The 18,399-nt window shown below is 32.7% G+C and overlaps 1 protein-coding gene across 4 annotated transcripts in view; it reads right to left on the bottom strand.

Annotated features, from left to right (window-relative positions):
* Positions 1 to 1,669: 1,669 nt before the first annotated feature.
* LOC106056289 (oxysterol-binding protein-related protein 1-like) overlaps positions 1,670 to 18,399 on the bottom strand; it is a 64,740-nt gene continuing 48,010 nt past the window's right edge. For 3 of the 4 annotated variants that reach the window (XM_013212965.2, XM_056016330.1, XM_056016329.1), the window contains 11 exons: positions 18,242 to 18,317; positions 16,937 to 17,071; positions 16,111 to 16,208; positions 14,388 to 14,564; positions 13,830 to 13,908; positions 12,471 to 12,589; positions 12,188 to 12,302; positions 8,461 to 8,571; positions 7,637 to 7,760; positions 6,687 to 6,777; positions 1,670 to 6,039 (listed from right to left, as the gene is read on the bottom strand). In XM_013212965.2, coding sequence (XP_013068419.2) covers positions 5,943 to 6,039; positions 6,687 to 6,777; positions 7,637 to 7,760; positions 8,461 to 8,571; positions 12,188 to 12,302; positions 12,471 to 12,589; positions 13,830 to 13,908; positions 14,388 to 14,564; positions 16,111 to 16,208; positions 16,937 to 17,071; positions 18,242 to 18,317 — 1,222 coding nt within the window. In that variant the 3' untranslated portion in view covers positions 1,670 to 5,942. Of the gene's footprint in view, positions 6,040 to 6,686; positions 6,778 to 7,636; positions 7,761 to 8,460; positions 8,572 to 10,158; positions 10,651 to 12,187; positions 12,303 to 12,470; positions 12,590 to 13,829; positions 13,909 to 14,387; positions 14,565 to 16,110; positions 16,209 to 16,936; positions 17,072 to 18,241; positions 18,318 to 18,399 lie in introns of those variants that run through there. The other variant, XM_056016331.1, reaches the window with a different exon arrangement.

The raw sequence follows: 18,399 nt of genomic DNA, 5'->3' as shown, positions 1-18,399 counted from the left end.
TTATTTGTAAGTCTGTTGTTTTTTTTTTAATTTAAGGACGAATCTAAAATCTCCTTAAGCTCTTAATGTGTTGTTCTGGTAGCCTGTGTATTTTTGTTGATGATCTTTTGCTTGGATCATTATCTTTAAGGCTTTAGACATTTGGTTGCATTCAAGTGAAAAATGTGATATTCTTAACATTGTAATCTCTGACTAAACCTTTGCTTGTTATCAATACTTAATAGTTTATCAGCTTATATTGTCATTAGAGTTCAATAGTGAGGTGAGGTGACCTATAAATGTATCAAGTCATTCTTGTTCTATTCCTCTAACAAATGAAACAGAATTAAATTTAGACATTCACACACCATTACAACTTTTAAACAAATTCCTTTTATATAACGCAACTTTCATGCTCAGAGCATTATGATCCAATCTCTTTTGTAAACCAGAATAAGGTTTCTTAGCTGCCGTTAGGCATTAGCAAACACAACTCTGCTAGAGTCGGGATTCAAACTGGAGCCCCTCTATTAGTTGGCCTAGCTGTTTTTGGGCGCTCTGCCAGACTTTCCTTGTATTCTTGCCCCTACCCCTTTTCCTAGTGGTGAGCACATTAGAAATATTTTAAGCACTGGCCATACTGGATAAGCACAAAGCTACATTTGTATTCATTTCAAATGAAAACAAGATAGTTTATTGATAAGAGAATGTGAAAACAAGATAGTTTATTGATAAGAGAATGTATGCATATACAGTCAGGACTGAAGTCATGAGATGCCTAATCTTTTTTTTTTTTCATGTAGGAAGTAGGTAGATAGTTTTCATCTGTAAGCATGATTCTTGTATGAACACAGGCCAAACAAATAAATTACACTAACCACAAAAAATCAAGTGGAGAAAAACAATCTTTCTGTTATATTTTGATTTTTTGTTTTGAATGTGTTTGTGTTTAATGTGTACAGCAAACATTGATGGATACTTTGTGATTGAAGTCTCATTGAATGGAATACAAAACAGGGATCAAACTGAGACTCACCACTTGTGAAATAAAATGTCTCAGAAGAACTGGCTAAAGCTGATGAGCACATATAAACTTGGATTTGAAATTTGTAGCAATTGGGAAAGCCTTGACAGCATCAGATCCTCAAGCTTCAGAAGACTAAGAAATAAATATCTTGCTTTAGGTCAAGAGTGCTAAACACTAGATGTCTTTATCAGGATCCACACCTAGCAATAGATCCGCTGCTATATCTCAAAGTAGAAACAGAAACCAAAGCTTATCTAGAGTAAAACCTTTAAAAACCTTAAAACTTTACCAATAATGTACAAGTTACTTCCCTTATTCGATATCAAACAAAATAATTGACTAATTGAGTATTTTTGTTATATTGATTCATGTTTTGTTAGGTACAATAAATAATTGTCTAGAGTATCAACTTGATCGGAGAATGCATGAGGGAGAAATAGTGTTAACAATTATTTAAGGGGACTAAACCCAGCAAATTTAGCCATATATATGAATACTGAAGTATTGGTTTCACTTGTTGCTATTAAACAAAATAATGAATTACCAGTAATAAATTATCTAATTGTTTTGTTTTTTTATTGATTCATGTCATGTCATAGACAGAGTGAGTTGATATAAGCTATGTAAAAACCCCTGTTAACACCAAATCAGAACAAGAACATGTTTTTGTGTTGTTTACATTCTTTATTTAGTGCTTGATGGAGCTGCATGTACAGAATGAACACAGAACTACTGAATTCAAACACACAAGCATTAACAGTATAAACTACTGGATTCAAACACACAGGCACTAAAAGTGTGGTTTTGTTGGCTTAAACTATGCAACACAACAAACGGTGGTTTTAAATATAGGTGTCAATGTTTTGCATTTTTTAAGGAAAAAAAATTGTCAACATTTCAGTCCAACATTCGACATAACAGGCTATAAACAAACATATTGCATATTTCATTTGAAATATTAGCTGCACAACATTCAGAATATTATGCTAAACATAGGAAACCAATTATTATACACTAACATAAAAATACAGGCTTCTCTTTCATGGACATGTAGTTTGTAAGCAGAAGTATGAAATGTAGAAGATGTAAACTGAATTGCAGGTAACAACTGTAACAGTGTAATTGTTGACTGTTTCAAAATTTAAGTCTGGATTGAAAAACAAAATGTCTTCAATACACATGGCTCTGAGAAGTTTAGAAGCAACTGGTTTGACCATTACCCCAATAGACTTTTAACATAATATTGTTTATTTCAATGTGTCATAGATAAGTTCCATTTCTTTAGAAGTTCTTAACTACGTATTGCAGTTATATTAATATATAAAGTGCTATCAAATCACATTATCTTCTGCCTAAACAAAATACACCAGTAGGTTAACTCTGGTAAAACACTATTTTTCTGTTGCACTTTTTTACCTTTTTATATATAGACTCAACATTTTGGGTAGTATGGTAAAAAAAATAATTTTATACATGTAAATCCCTTAAAAATTATTTTAGAAATCACAAATCTAACAAAAAAGTTTGATTAAAATTGTAAAGAAATAAAACATCTACCAAGTTATTCTCTAAAAATTGTGGAAAATAGAAAACTGCAATCAAATAAAAGTTCAGTCATTAACCTTTTTTTAAAAAAAGTTCATTAACTTCAAAGATCAAAGAGAAAAAAAAACACAAGGGGAGACCAGAATTTCAATCTACAACATTTTATTCTTCCCTGAAAAAATAAAACTGCAAAGAAAATCCAAACCAGTTCTCAATGCTAGTAATTGTTAGTGTTACCATACAAGTGAAATGTTTTTGTAGGTTGGGAAAAAAAAAAAGCCAACTATTTTGTTTACATCCACTTCTAATAGCAGAATGTGTCATTTACTGCAACAGTAAAACTACTGATATTTAACAAGTAAGCATTAAATGTACTCAATCATGCCCAGTATGCTAGTATAGTTTCGCTTAAAGCCTCACCCATGATCTGTTCCATTTGTACTGGATCTCTAGGTCAGTGGGAAGCATGCACTTTTTTGTACAGAGCTCCAGACACTGATATTATATAAGAACATTATTTTGTGTGTATAGTAGTCAAGAACAGCACTGCATAGCTATTCTATATTTCTAATGTTACAAATCACTTACAGATACTGTACCTCTAAAATAGGCACTGGGTCATACAATGTAAGTTCTATACATGTATACATCAATAGAGTAGAAAGAGATTTGGGCTATACAGTCAGTCCCCCCCCCCTCCCCATGCTGCTCTAAACTTACTGCTCAACTGTAAGGGTAAGTGGCAATATTGTCATTTCTGCATGATTTCAAGCCGTTTTAAAATTCTTATAGTTTATATGCATTTAATGAAGTCCTGACGTATTGTATTACCAAAAGGCTTTAAGTGATATTTAAAAGGAGCTAATGCTCTACACTGAGTGATACAAACACTTGTTTTAAAGAATCTTAAAGTTTGAGGAAACGTAACACTAGCAGCAGAACCTAAAACTGATTTCCCTAATGTTCTATAATGGTAACACTAGTAGCAGAGCCTAAAACTGATTTCCCTAATGTATGGGGAAACGCTGAGCAATACACACCCAGCTACATGCAACATAATTCGCTGTCACATGTAACGCAGCTTGCACTTCTTAATATAAAAAGTCATGGGGAGTAGAAAAAAGAAAGAAAAGAATAGACGTACTTATGATTTCATTCCTACTCACAAGTTATGGATGTATAATAATACATGTAGCCCTCGATAATTTATCCTTTTGCTGATGTTTTCAATATCAAGCCAGAGCAACCCAAAAGAACATTAGTGGTAGCTAGTCACAACTGGGTAAAAAAAAAGCTCAGAGAACTAGTACATTAGACAATGTGAGATCTTTGTTTCTGTGATAGTTATGCAAAGTGTGTTCAATATCACATTAACACACACAGCTATCGAGTGGTAGTCACATGACACATGCGAAATTTTAACACCTTAGTATGAATTTTCTCAACAAAAAAAAAGTTCTAAAAAATATATTTTATCATTGAAATAAATAAATAAATAAAAAACCCATTAAAATCTGATTAAACTTTCACTTACCAGTACAGAGAAAAAAATAAAAAATACTAATCTAGTAAAAAGAATCAAAAATAGATTTGGAATATAGAGAGCAACAATCTTTAATTGAGAAGCTCTAAAATCTTGCTAAGGCCCTGCGTCATGACAACTTACAATGGTTAACTTTTATATACAGTAAACTCATATTAGTTATAAAGTTCAGTTTGTGACAGCATCTAGTCAGTTAATATTTTGTACAATGTCTTCTTAATAACATGAACACATGTATTTAAAATTGAAGTACTTTTCTAGCATAAGCTGGGGGTCAGTGTAATAGAAGTTTGTTGATCATTGCTCAGAAGTAGGTGTTCTATAAATAGTTGCATTTTAAAGCTTCTTTAAACAAAAATGCAAACAACAAACTCATTATGCCACCAGCAGCTGGGCCAGCATGGTGAAGTAGACACTCACTGGTCTACACTAGTACAAGTCCAGGTATAAATATTCCTTGTGTTTAAATTATTCAGGATAATAAACGAGGGAGTAAAGAATAAAACCAACAAAGTTTTTTGATGTAGGCATATACAAAATTGGATTGGTTAAAACTTTGAAGGTTTAACAGAAATTCAAGTGGCTTCACCATCTTTCCTAAAAGAGAAAAAAAGGTTACACCCTTTCCACCAATATCAAAAAGAATGGATAAGAAAATGTCATTTATGGCTATCTAACAAACATTTGTTTAAATATAATGACAATCTAAACTAATATTTGTTTAAATATAACATCTGTCTAACAAACATTAGTTTAAATATCTCGAAGTAACCCAACAGGATAAGATTGCTAATTTATATTTCAGGATTTCCAGACGTGGTAGCACTTTTAACTAGAGCTGCCCAATGTTAACACAACAGTTCGAAGAATACCATTGGTTCTAACAGACAATGTAAGATAAACACACACATTCAAATATGTACACACATGTATGTAGCCTATATAGATTTGACTACACATAACACACTGGCTTGTTTTAATGCTGGACAAAAAAAAATTGGAATTAGGAATGCTAGTAAGAAAAAAAAATTTTTGTTTGAACTATTCAGTTCACAACATGGGAAAAGAAAGGAAAGTGGAAGATGACACCCAAAAAATTATCAATTTTATGACTTCTAGATCTTCACATTAACAAATAAAAAAAATTGTGTCAAACCACCAAGTTTCCAGGATAGTGGCACAGCTATTACAGAAAAAGGGACACAAAAGTTGACTGACAGCTGTACTACTAGCATCAAAATATATATATATTAAAAAGTTCTACCAACTTGTTTTATTGCTTGAAATCTATAGCAGCTTTAGCACAGAGAATGGAAAATAAAAACAAACCCAGAAAACCATAAACTGTTAACAATGCAATAAATAAATCATGACCATTTCTTTACATATCTGAAACATATGTAGCTCTCTCATGCAGATTTAACAACACACATCAGATCCCTGCCAGTCAATTTATGTACAATAGAAGAAAAGAAATATCTTCAACAGATAATCCAGAATGCTTAAAAAATATCTCAGAAACAGCTTTTTTTTTTTCCTCTTGTGTACATGAAAAAATAGACTTAATTTGGTCTGATAAACCAGGACCTAATTAGGTCTCACAACGCTTTCTCTAAATAAAGTTGACCAATCATGACATAATTAGACCTGGACATAGCTTTTTCTAAATGGAGTTGACAAACCATGACCTAATTAGGCCAGACAAAGCTTGCTCGAAATATGAGTTGACAAAACATGACTTAATTAGCACTCTGCTAACAGCCTAAACAGCATATGAATTAATTCCTTGCAGAAAGTTTGTAAAAAAAAAAGAAAATCTACTTGTGCAGTTTATTTGAGAGTGAGAGATCAAAAGATATCAGCACAATCTTGCCAGTTTCTTTGCCAGTAGTTGCGGTTAAATATCCATTCTTCATGACCTCCGACTTTCCGTAGGGTGAACCATCTGAAATGACAAGGAAAAAGTTGCTATAAAACATTATAATAACTATAATGATGAATAAGCCATTTAAATGCACACTTAGATTAATAGAAACTACTTTGTATTGCTTCTGAGTTTCAAGTTTCTTCTTGAATGTTATATGGGACATGTTCAAGATAACCTTTTAAAGACCAGTATAAATACAATAGTTCTCTGTCTAGTAGAGCTATTCTTTAGAGAGAGAGGTACTCCTATCCCAAACCCTAACTACCTTGCAGTTATAGACTTCAGGAGCTTCTTCTAGCTTCTATCCAAGCAACAAATTGCATGTATTTGGATTTAGAATGTCAAGAAAATATTTCACATTTTCACAATGAATACTTTGAAAAGAGACTAATGCTAATATCTCAAGAAAACTAATATGAGATAGCTCAACTGGTTTGGAGGACCTACCTGAGCTGCCCAAAACAAAACTGGTACAAAGACATCTATTGGTTTGGGTGACCTACCTGGGCTGCCTACAACAAAACTGGTACAAAAACTTAGCTCACCTGGTTTCGATGACCTACCTAGTCTAAACAAAACTGGTACAAAGACTACTAGTTTGGGTGACCTACCTTGTCTGCCCACAACAAAACTGGTACAAAGACTTAGCTCTATTGGTGACCTACCTGGGCTGCCAATCTTTACTTTTCTTTTTCCTTTCTTTCCTCGCTTCTCGTTGTTTTTCTTCTACTCTGTTTTTCTCCTCAGCTGATTGATCTGCAGAACAAAGAAAAAATATAATGTAAAAGTTAAAGTGACCAAAAAAATAAATAATCAAAAGCTAGTTAATAATTCAAACAAATAAAACCATTAAGTGATCAGCAAATTTTAATTTTTTACAGGATTTTATATCACTTTATCCCTTTCTGCTACAGATGTCTGTATGTACTGGTAAACCCTCAATTTCACAGTTAAATTTTTTTTTTTGTAGGGCTTTTCGATTGTAGAAATGTTACTTTAGTATTAAATATTTTTAGCTAAATCTAACTATAAGGCTTGGTCTTCTAGTCCAAAACTTGATTTCATTTTGAATAGCGCATCTTTTAAGCTATCACATGGTCAATACTCTATGGTCTATTCTTTTTGTGGATCTGTGGAGGAATGGGGGAGAAGATGTCTCTGACACATTTAGGTACTCAGAGGCACGGTGGCTGAGAGATAAAGCACTTGGCTTCCAAACCGGGGTCCTGGATTCACAACCTGGGATTTTTAGTTTCAGAATCTTTGGATGCCTCTACTGGGTACCTAACATTAGTTGGGGAAAAGTAAAGGCGATTGGTCGTTGTGCTGGCCATACCACACCCTCGTTAACTATGGGCCACATATGATCTTTAAATTATCTGCCCTATAGATTGCAAGGTCTGAAAGGGGAACTTTTAAAACTATTTTTTAGGTAATCACCAACTTGAAGGGGTATCCAAAGTGTGTATGTCATTCACACATCCCAAATTCAGAAAAATTGCTAAATTTTACTTGGCTAAAAGATTTATTTGTCCCAATTGAAACTTCATTTAGACTCAAAAATTTCTATAAAAAATTCAACTAGTATTTGTTTCTACTCAAACACCATACTGACCTATTTTGCCTTCCTCCATACTTCTAATGTCAGGTCGCAGACGTGAATCAGTGGGAGGCAGAGCTTCCAGCATGCCAGGAAGAAGCTCATTCAGTGTCATGGAGAACAGAGAGAAGTGGTAGTACTGTCAGAGAAAACACAAAAAGTAGTAGCAATGATTCAAACACAACTTGTGTCCTATGCTCCCAGAATAAAGAAGCTGCATCATTTTAATTTTCAGTGCCAAACCCTTCTTCTTCAGAAATCCTTTCCTTACCCTCTCTATTATCAGACTGATGGCTTTGTACATAAATGGTTACATTTAACATATAGAAACTCAAATGGTAGTCGATATATAACATATAGAGAATATAGCTGTTGCACCAGTCTAAGTCTTTATCCTGTTCAATCTTATCTTAGAAATTTTAATCTTTGATTTGAGAAGATTGAGCTTGTTCTAAAACTACATGTCAACAGTCAATGCTTTATTTAGTAGTTAAATTTTTTAAATTTTACGATAGAATAATTTTTACTAATTACATATCTCAGAGTAGGCAATGTTATTAACCAGCAGGGAACAGCATTAGTATTCTAATTTTATTTTGTTGCTCTTGGACTGTTGCCACTACAGTTCTGAGTGCTAACACCACCATCATCACCCCTACCATGCTGCTGGAGGTTTGGGCTAGAAGGTAAATATCTTCCTTTCTGAAGAAAAGCGCAAGTCTAATCAAGTCATAAACCTATGTGATTACAGTAAAAAAAAGATTTTTTTTATCTGGACTAAGGCTGAGATATGATACTCATCCTGTTTAAATAGAAAATGAAAATGGTCAAGGTCTTACTTCTGCTGATTCTGGTGATCGAGGATTGACCAGCCATAAAGTTTTCTGACCTGGAAGTTGATAGTTGTAGGTAATCAATGTCGCCTTTTGGTTTTCTTTGTCTTTTTTATCCTGGTTAACAGAAATGAAATAGTATTAAAAAGAAAACAACAAATAATTTTAAAAAAATGTATTTTAACTTTGTGATTAAATTTTATCATTTCAGACCACGATACATCTTTAATAAAAAAAATGCATTCCCAATTTTTTTCATTCATTTTATATATGACATTTATATATCTAATTTATTGTTGTTTTTTTTGTAAATCCTTTACTTTTTATTATTATTATCAAATGTCTAGTTTTTTTTTGTTATAAAGGGAACAAGTGAAAACTGTCTACCCCCCCCCCCCAAAAAAAAAACAAAAAAACTCTAGAAACCACCTGTACCTATTATACATTAAAGTGATTGTTTTTGTATATCAATCTTAAGTACAAAATAGCTTTTAGACATAGTATGTTAGGTGTTATTTATTGAGACAAGAGTTTTGGCTAGTAAGAATGACAAAACAATATTGACATCTTGACCCCAAAAATGTAAGAATATTTTTTTGTTTAGACATCCTACAGTTAATTTCTTTAAAAAATTTAAATATACTCAACTAAAATAAATCATCCAACATAAAGGAACTCAAAAAGAAAGAAACAAGCTCTAAAGAATAAGACATGTTTCACTACCAGAATATCTAAATACAAAAGCATCCTTTTTTTACACCATTATTAATGTGTTGATTTCAAAACGTTAGTCTTTTTAGATATTTACCAAGGGTAAAACAATCAAAGTACCAATGATACTTTTAAGATATGCTTTTAAGATGGCTATTGCTTACATGATAATATGTGACCAATACAATGCTAATTTAAAATGCTTGTAAGTCTGGAGATTTAGGAAGATTAAAGGGTTGTTTCAACATTGCTACACAGCCCTAGCTGTGACTTACATATTTTGTCACATCTGACACAGATTAAGATAATATGCAATAGCTATTATAAATCCATCTTGAATTCTGGGATTTGTAACTTCATAGACAAATTTAAGACAACATCAGAAGTAAAGTATGTCACTGACATATCTAAATTTAGTTGTTGTACATCTGCTCTGCACTATTCATGAAATGATATAAGAAGCTACAGATTTATACATTTTACTTGTTATCCAATATTTTATAGAGTACACATGCATTGACATTATCATCAGTCATAAAAAATACACAACTAAATTTTTCTATTTAAAACCAAAAATTAAATCTGGATTAGTGAGAAAAACTAAATTTTATTATCATTACCCTCTCGTATGTTGACATTACATGTTAAATACTAACTGCTCAAGATTAATGTAAATATTGCATTTTAATTACTAACTGTTCAAGATTATATAAATATTACATGTTTAAATACTAACTTCCCCCAAAGCCCAAATCATTACATTTGTCATTGTGTTATGACTGTGACAAATATTTGTACAACTAAAGCGAATAATGAGAAGACATTCTGTATAAATAAATGTAAATGTATGGTACAATACAATGGTGAGTACCGTATATTGAATGTGAAATAAATTTTGTTTATGTAAAGAGTAAGCAAGGTGCCGTTTAGTTCACTGGTTTTGGTTGCCAAGAGCCCCCCTCCCCCCCCCATTAAGAAAGGATTTAAGATGAGTGGACTCAGGACGACTTTTAAAAAATCTATTAAAAATACTTTCAAAGTCTTTAAATCCCTGAGTTTCCAGTCCAACACTTAACCACACTATCATCATTGCCATTCATCCTTTCTCGAAGACAAAATTGGCAGTAAATATCTTCTTTTTGATTTAATTATAGTCTGTTTTAAGTTGATAACAAAGGTAAATAAAGCTGTATTTGATGACCAATCACTTATCCCCACAAATATCATATTTGTCATATATAAATGTTATTAAATGAATACTAAACTTAAAGCTTTTCTTTCCTTAAAACACTACAAGTAACATTTCTAACATAAAGGGAACATTTAAAATAAAAAATACTTGCAAATCTCAGTAATAATAACCAAGTTAAATATTCAATTTTTAGAAAACATTAAAGAAGAAAAGGTTTTTAAAAAAAAGCAACAGAAAGCAACAACATTGAACACATCAAGCAGAAGTCTACAGATACTTACACTGCTCTCATACTGGCAAGTAAAGAAAGACAGAGGCAGGTCATGAGAGATCAAAGGTTGCAAGAAAGATTTGTACTAACACTATCATCATTTCATTAAAACCTACAATTTCAAATGTCTTGCAGAATAATGACTGTTTTTAGTCTATTAATAAACCAACTAAAAAGACTTTTGTAATAAATTTTTAAAAACTTTACCGCTACTCAAAATATGATTAAAAAAATTCTGACATAACATCTTCAGTTTACTTGCTCTTATACCAAATTATAAAGTATAAATCAAAGTATAAAATTAAATCACCATTTTTAAAAATAGAAAATTGTACATTAAAACATTGTATTAAATTCAAAGCTATTAATTAGCATAATCTGAAGCAACACAAGTGGTGGCAATGAATTAGTTTTCAGTCATTAACATGCTTCTACAAAACCAAATGTATTGTTTTCTAGGTACAACCAATATTTAAGCTAATTTCAGAGCCTACAAGCCTGGTCTGACTTCGAATCAATCAAGTTACAATAAAGCAAAGGTTTTCTTTGTCTTTGTCTTGTCTATAATAGACCTAGTTAGGGGTGTATACGACATTGGTGAGGATAGTAGTTAAATTTATTTAACTTTTCAAACATGATGGCACGATAGAAATAACGGTAATTTAATTATAGCTATTATATAGTGCGCTACTTTCATGCTCATTTGTGGACCAGTTGGGGGAGTAGGTATCTGGGAGAAGGTTTTTGTCAGTACACACAACTCTGCTCGAGTCGGGTGTCAAACCTGAGTCCCCTTCATAGGTCACCAAGCCAAGTTCAAATGTACTTAGTCAATCGAACATGCATCCCACCACTAAGGGCCTCAGGACACCCAGTGGAAGCCAGTAAATGCTCAAGACCTCAACATATTTTATATATAAACATAATGTTTGGTGTACAGGCCTATTAAGTCTCCACTAATTAACTCTACAGGTCTTTGAATAAATGTTGGTGGGTACCAGCAATAACACATGTTATTGGGTTAGGAGGAGGGCACACTGGTTTGAAAAAAAAAGTCAATCAGGCACTTAAAAACATCTTTGTCTTTATATATTCTATATGTAAGTTTAATTGTGTAAAACTTATTGAAATTATATATCGTTATAAAGGTAATCTATTTTTCTCTTTTTTGTAAAAAGTATTTTTTTGTTATTATTAGATATTGTTTAAATAATATATTTTGTAATCTCATTCTATTTGTGATTTGGAGTTAAACCCCTCCACCCCCAGCATAGTATTTTGAGCTATACTGCAAGGGTATGGGCCTAGTAGCTATTGGGTCAACTATATTTATCTATTGAATGTTTTTGGAGTTTTTGTTTGAATAAAATCATACGGTGGTACTAAGACTTTTGTTGAAAGAATGTTCTACTGTAAATGAATATTAATGTTTATGATCAACAGATACATGACATGGACCATTGCAACAGACAATGTATACATGTTACAAAATAGAATGATCTTTATGCAAGTAGAAAGCCAAATGTAAAAAAAAATACGCTGAGAGAGTGTAAAGTTACCTTGGAGCGGTATCTAGCCATGGCTTCAGTGTCGCTTACGAACTTGTCATACTCATTTGGTGGACAGGAGTAAATACCAAGCACCCAGCTGCCATAGAGTGCACGCTCTTTCTTTCTAAGCCAAAAAAAATAAATTACATAATGTTATAACAGTTAAATAAAGGTAGTGGCTATAAAGTAGTAGGAACATGGTAAAGGGTTTTGGATTATCAACTGTGTTCAGTGGTGTGTAAAAAAAAAAAGATTTTGACAAAAACTAGGTGACTGTCTAAGCATGACTTACTTGCCGTCATATATGTAGCCATCAACATGATGGAGATCTTTAGCAAACCAGCCGCTCTGATGGAAATTGACAACTGCCTTTACGTTGCTGTTATTGCAGGTGATTTCCATTGTGCCATACTGAGGAAACAAATGTACAGAGAGGTCATGAAAGCTCCAAATGTCTCAATGGGACTGTATAGCACAAGATGGAAACACTAACAAGTTCAAGTTTTTGAAACAATGCAGACATGAAAGCAAACTTTAAAATATTTTTTTTTTAAATAATATTTTTAGATATGATTCTTTATATATATAAGAAGAATATTTTTTTTTTTTTTACATTTTACTGAAGTTGAGGTATGTATGTAATTAACCACCTAAAACCATTAATAGACAAAATTATCTCAGAGGAACAAGCAGGTTTTAAACCTCAGGATACCCTGCAAGAAAAACTTTCAACTTTCATGCCTTTGTTGATTTCAAGATAGACCTAGTTAGGGGTGGCCCAACAGTCTGGCAAGGGCACCCTGAGTTGCGGCACTCTGGGCGACAATGGAAAAGTAGAATATAAATGAAAATATAATTAAAGACATCCCACTGTGAATTTTGCTTTCAAATTTCAAGACAAGAACTTGGAAACAGTTTTCAATACCCTCATTCAGCTGATTGTACTCCAGAGGACATACCTCCAAGCAAATTATGACCTGAAAGAGGAATTCAAGTCAGTTCTTCCATGGGATTTGTATGGGTCTTGCTACACTTCAAAAACTTTGCTTTTAAAGTTTCACATTATTTGGTTCCACATACATCAGTGAACAATCTTTTTTTTTTGTTTGAAAATAAATAATTGTAAGAACAGGTTGATGCTAAATGACTGTAATTTGAAAACAGTCACGAGGATAACAACTAGCAAACTAGTTCCACAGTTCCAAAACATTATGCATGAGAGCAAGCAATTAAATACTTCACCTTAAGTACAACTGTTCATTTGTGGGTTAAGTGTATATATTATATGTGGCCCCACATTCCCAGATTTTATAAAATGCAGCCCTCAAGAGAAAAAGGTAAACCACCCCTGCCATATGCTATGCTTTGCTAATAACTTTCTTGGTTGGAGGTTTTAGTCAAATGTATATTGTTGAACAATAATAAATTTCTCAATACAGTTGAATATGGTGCTTGAAAAAAAAAAAGAGAAAACTTTATTATTACAACCAGAAGATGTTCCTAATTTTATTTAGTCAATAATATTTCATAAAATATATTTATGCATTGCCAAGTACAAAAGATTTAAAACACAGATTTTGAGAATTAAAGAAGTGTTAGCATGGCAGCAAGAGTTGTAATGATCATTGAATGAAAATGTGTGATCACTTACATGCTCCACCCACAAAGAGCCTACTATCACATTGTGTATACAACAATTGACATTCTGCCATGTGTAAGTTTCTTTATAACTGTCAATAAATTAAAACAAAAAAACATGAGTCAAAGAAAATTTAACAGGATGATGAAAAGAAGGAAACAATATGTCCATGCCAGTGGTTCTCAAGCTCCAGGAGCACCTGATGACAGATGATCTAAAACCATGTTTACAGACAGAGTGACTTGATATAAGCTTTGTAAAAATGGCCCTCAACAATCAAATTATAATTTGACATTTAATTATTTTAATCAAAGCATATAATCATAAATGCGATATGACAATCAAACATATCATTTTTTACTCTATTGCTTTTTGATTTTACTCCTGTTCTGTTACAAGTCTTTGTCTAAAGTTTTTAAGCAATAATAATTAATAGCAGACTGTCTAAACATTATTATTACACAATTATTACTCTTAAAATTTACTGAAATGGTTTAAACAATAAGTTATTGGTACTTTCTAGTCTTAACTAAAAGTAGATCTAAATAATACAGATTTTATATGACTTACTTATGTAGTTCTAAATATATATGTCCCTTAGGACTAATCTCAACAGTCTTTCCCCAAAACTTGAGCTTAGGCTGTATAGAACCGTGTAAGGCGTAGGCCTTGCCCTCAGCGTATACCGCTGTGATAGGAGGATGATGACTGACTTGTTCTCCCATGAACCTGAAACCAAGGTCAGGTCTGACAGACAAAAAAGAGAGAACAATATTAGATCTCATTTACCTGAACATTATTTTATAAATTAACATTCTTTTATGTAGGGAAGAAAGTCTTACAATCTAAATGTTTACATGTCAAGGCCAAGTCAAGGTTCAATAATTTGATATTTAAAAATAAAGCTAGAATTGTGACTATTGAAATTACCGACCAACACTGTAATTAATAAATTAATAGGTAACCGTAAAAACTTAAAGAGCTCTATGGAATAAAAAAAAAGTCTCTTAAATAAGGCCCAGTAATGTAAATCTCAAAAGTAAATGTTTAAGATGGGCAAAATAATTTTGAATCAGAATTATACTTTGATCATATTGTTCTGTTTAGCACATTGATGGAAATAGAAATTAAAAGTCTTCTTAAGGGGCACTTGTTGGAAAAAAAATGGTTAATATGGCTGACACACATCACTTGTTTTCCAGTACACCTATGAGGTACAACCACTGGAATACTTACTGTGATGTACTTGATGTACTATAGAACACTGGTAATACATGATATATAGTGTTTAACAAAATCTTCCATTTAACAAATGAATTCTTCTTCTTCTTCATCATTCTCATTGTTATGTTGGAGTGTTCATATGACTAGACCAATACATGAGATGAACTGCGCAGTAGTTTCCAAATCAGGGAGCTCTCCATATAGTTTTCTTTCTATTGGGGTGATTTGGGGACAATGTCTTATACTGGCCTCTTGGTAAAGAGAGCAGTTTTGGAGGAAGTGGTCGGCATTTTCTGGTGATACTCCAAATGGGCAGATTTTACTGGATCCAATTTTGAGCTTCCGAACAAATTAATAAAAGTTTGCTTCCCCCCCCCCCCCACTTCTTTTCCTTTGTTTACTATTTAACCAGATAAATTAGCCCCAAGCAATTAAATCTTTGCCTAAACAAATATACTGAGTACAGATTTCATGCATCTCAGGCAGCCAAGCAGCTACAATCTGAAGATGATAGGAGGTTTGGGGTGGCCCAAGGCTTAATCTCTAATGTTGATACAAATAAAAAAGATATCATTTTAATAATGTTTTAGACATTTTGATTTTAGAAAAGAAATGTCAACTTTGGATATTTAATCCATCCATCCCAGTGGTGCTACAGCCCAAGAAGGGCACTGGCCTGCTTTATCACATCTCTCCATTTTGATCTATCCTGTACTTTACGTCTCCATGCCTGGATTTTTAGCTATTGTAGATCTGCCTCTACATAATCAAGCCACCGTATTCATGGTTTGCCTTTGGGGTGCCTGACTTTTGGTTGTTGTTGTTTTTTTATATTTAATGCAAGTTTTAATTTACCATTGTTTTTTTGTAAACACTTAAAGATTTAGAAGAAAAAAATTTGTTATAAAAAAATATTTTTAAACAGCCCAAAACATTTGTTTTTTAATTCTGATGAAGCTCAAATTATAATATATTTATATTATGATGAAGTCACATAATAATATATTTATGTACAATATTTTTAAAACATATGTTTAAGTTAAGAGCGTGAACATGATATTTTTATTACCTGTCAAGTTCAAAAGTTTCCCCAAGTAATGGATTGAAGGGTTTCCCAATTCTTTCCCAATTTGAAGACAGAGCTGATATGGCAAAAGCTGTTACATACTGAAAACAATGAGGGAGGAGACTCATGTTAAAGAAGTTCTGTAGTGATAATTCTATGAATTCAATAGAGTCTAGTTTTATTAAAGCATAGGGACCTTGTTTAACTCAAAGAGAGCCCAAGTTCAGGCCTCTATTTTCATAGAAATGTTCATGGTTTATAAGTGTCTCCACTGAGACTTTACCCTCTGAGCTTTGGATCACTTAAACAAAAAACTTACATGAAGAATTAGCAATAGTGAAAATAAATTAAGAATGTTAAGCATTTCAAAGTACTTGAGGCTGGCTGAAATCTAACTTTAGATATTTCCAACTAAGACAATCTTTAGTTTTATTCTACTTAGAAACAAATAATATGTTTTATATCCAATAATGGAGGTGTGGCGACTGAGTGTTAAAGCACTCGGCTTCCAAAGCAGAGGGTCCCAGGTTCAAATCCTGACATTAGTTGGGGAAAAGTAAAGGCGGTTGATCAATGTGCTGGCCACATGACACTCTCTGTGGACACAGAATCAGATATGATTTACATTGTCTGACCAATAGATTGCAAGGTCTGAAAGAGAAACTTTACTTATTACTTTTTTATAATCAATAATGTGCTCCAAGAGAATCCACATCGAAATGATATCTATCAGAGCACATTAAAGAGATATCATTTACAAGCAGTCTGTAAAAAAAATATGATACAATCATATAAAGATTAAGCATTCACTCCTACCCCTATGACTCACCTCCATCCTTTCTATAGGATTATCACAATTGGCTGCTTTTTCTATCAATGGTGCATACTCCATATACTCTGCTAGCCTCTGTATAAAACTCAAAGGCTCATTAAACACAACTGGCATAGTAATCTTTGAAAGCTCCTGCAAAATTAAGTAAACATTTTGAATTCAAATGATTAATATATTTTGTTTAAATATAAGCAAAGCTCTATACAATTAACAGATCACAAAGTTGATTGTTTTATCAACAAACTAAAATGGAAAATTCTTCTCCCTTTTGGGGATGGGGGAAATTTTTCTGCTTTAATTTTGTTTCTTATAGAAGGTGAGATTTATTGTTAAATCAACACTTGCCCAAGCACAGCCAAAGAGGGATTTGAATTTAAAATCTCCCATCCAGGGGTTTTTCAGGTTAACTTCCCTCTTTGATAAACCAAAAAATAAAGCAAAAGACAGTCAACAAATTCCATGAGCCGAACCAAGGGGGAAGAGGGCGTTAAATTTAAAACCCCTTAAAAATATTTCTTTGATGTTGAAACACCCCCCCCCCTCTCTTCAATATAAAGCTAAAGCAAGCAACAGTCACCTAATTCTATGAGCCAGGGTTTGGAGTTTAAAACCCCCCAACAGATGGTTTTGCAAATAAAACTCCCATTTTTGATAAAATATCTAAACCAAACTACAATTACCAAAGTCCATGATCGTAACTAACAGGGTTAAAAAAGGAAAAGCAAAGCCATATTTACTAAAAAAAAATCATGAGCGTAGTCAAAAGGGGTTTTGCAGTTTATCACCCCATCCAATAAAAAAAAAAGCAAACTATAGTTACCATTTTCTATCAGGGCTCCATTAATAAAGTGCAGTGAATAGCAAATTTGGTTTTTGATCTACAATTTTTTAAGTAGAAGAGTATCAGGATAGGATAATGTACTGTTTATATTTGAAATGCCAAAAATAATTCTTGCCCTCTCACCCCCCCCCCCCAAGGGTAGCTCACAGACCTCCCTCAGCTAGAAAGGCGGGGTGTCTACCGTCTTTCCATTAACTAAAGTGAGAGCCAATGCTAGGGTACAAAAAAGTCGGAAAGAATGAAGAGCCAGAATGTAATGAAAAGAAATTACACATATACACACACATGTGTGTGTGTGTATTGGGGGGGGGGGGGGGAGAGAGAACTAAATCCTCCTTCCATCGAAAAAAAAAAATCAGTTACACCCATGCAATGAAGTTTGACAGTTAAAGCCTCAATAAACATTATTATTATTATTAGATGTACACAATAGCTTTTACAGATTAAAGATTTCTTGTTACCTTTCCAATACATTGTTTGAGAATACTCCAGAAACTAAAGTCTGATCTGGAAAACATGGGTACAGGAAGCTTGGTTCTTTATAAGATGTAAAAGAAAAAAATATAATCACATGAAATTAGACATTTAAAAAAAGACTCATATGCCTTTAGACAGGACT

Source organism: Biomphalaria glabrata, chromosome 17, assembly GCF_947242115.1.
Source record: "Biomphalaria glabrata chromosome 17, xgBioGlab47.1, whole genome shotgun sequence".
NCBI lineage: Eukaryota > Metazoa > Mollusca > Gastropoda > Planorbidae > Biomphalaria > Biomphalaria glabrata.
Note: the sequence above shows the minus strand (reverse complement) of the source record. Positions and strands in the feature narration are given on the sequence as shown.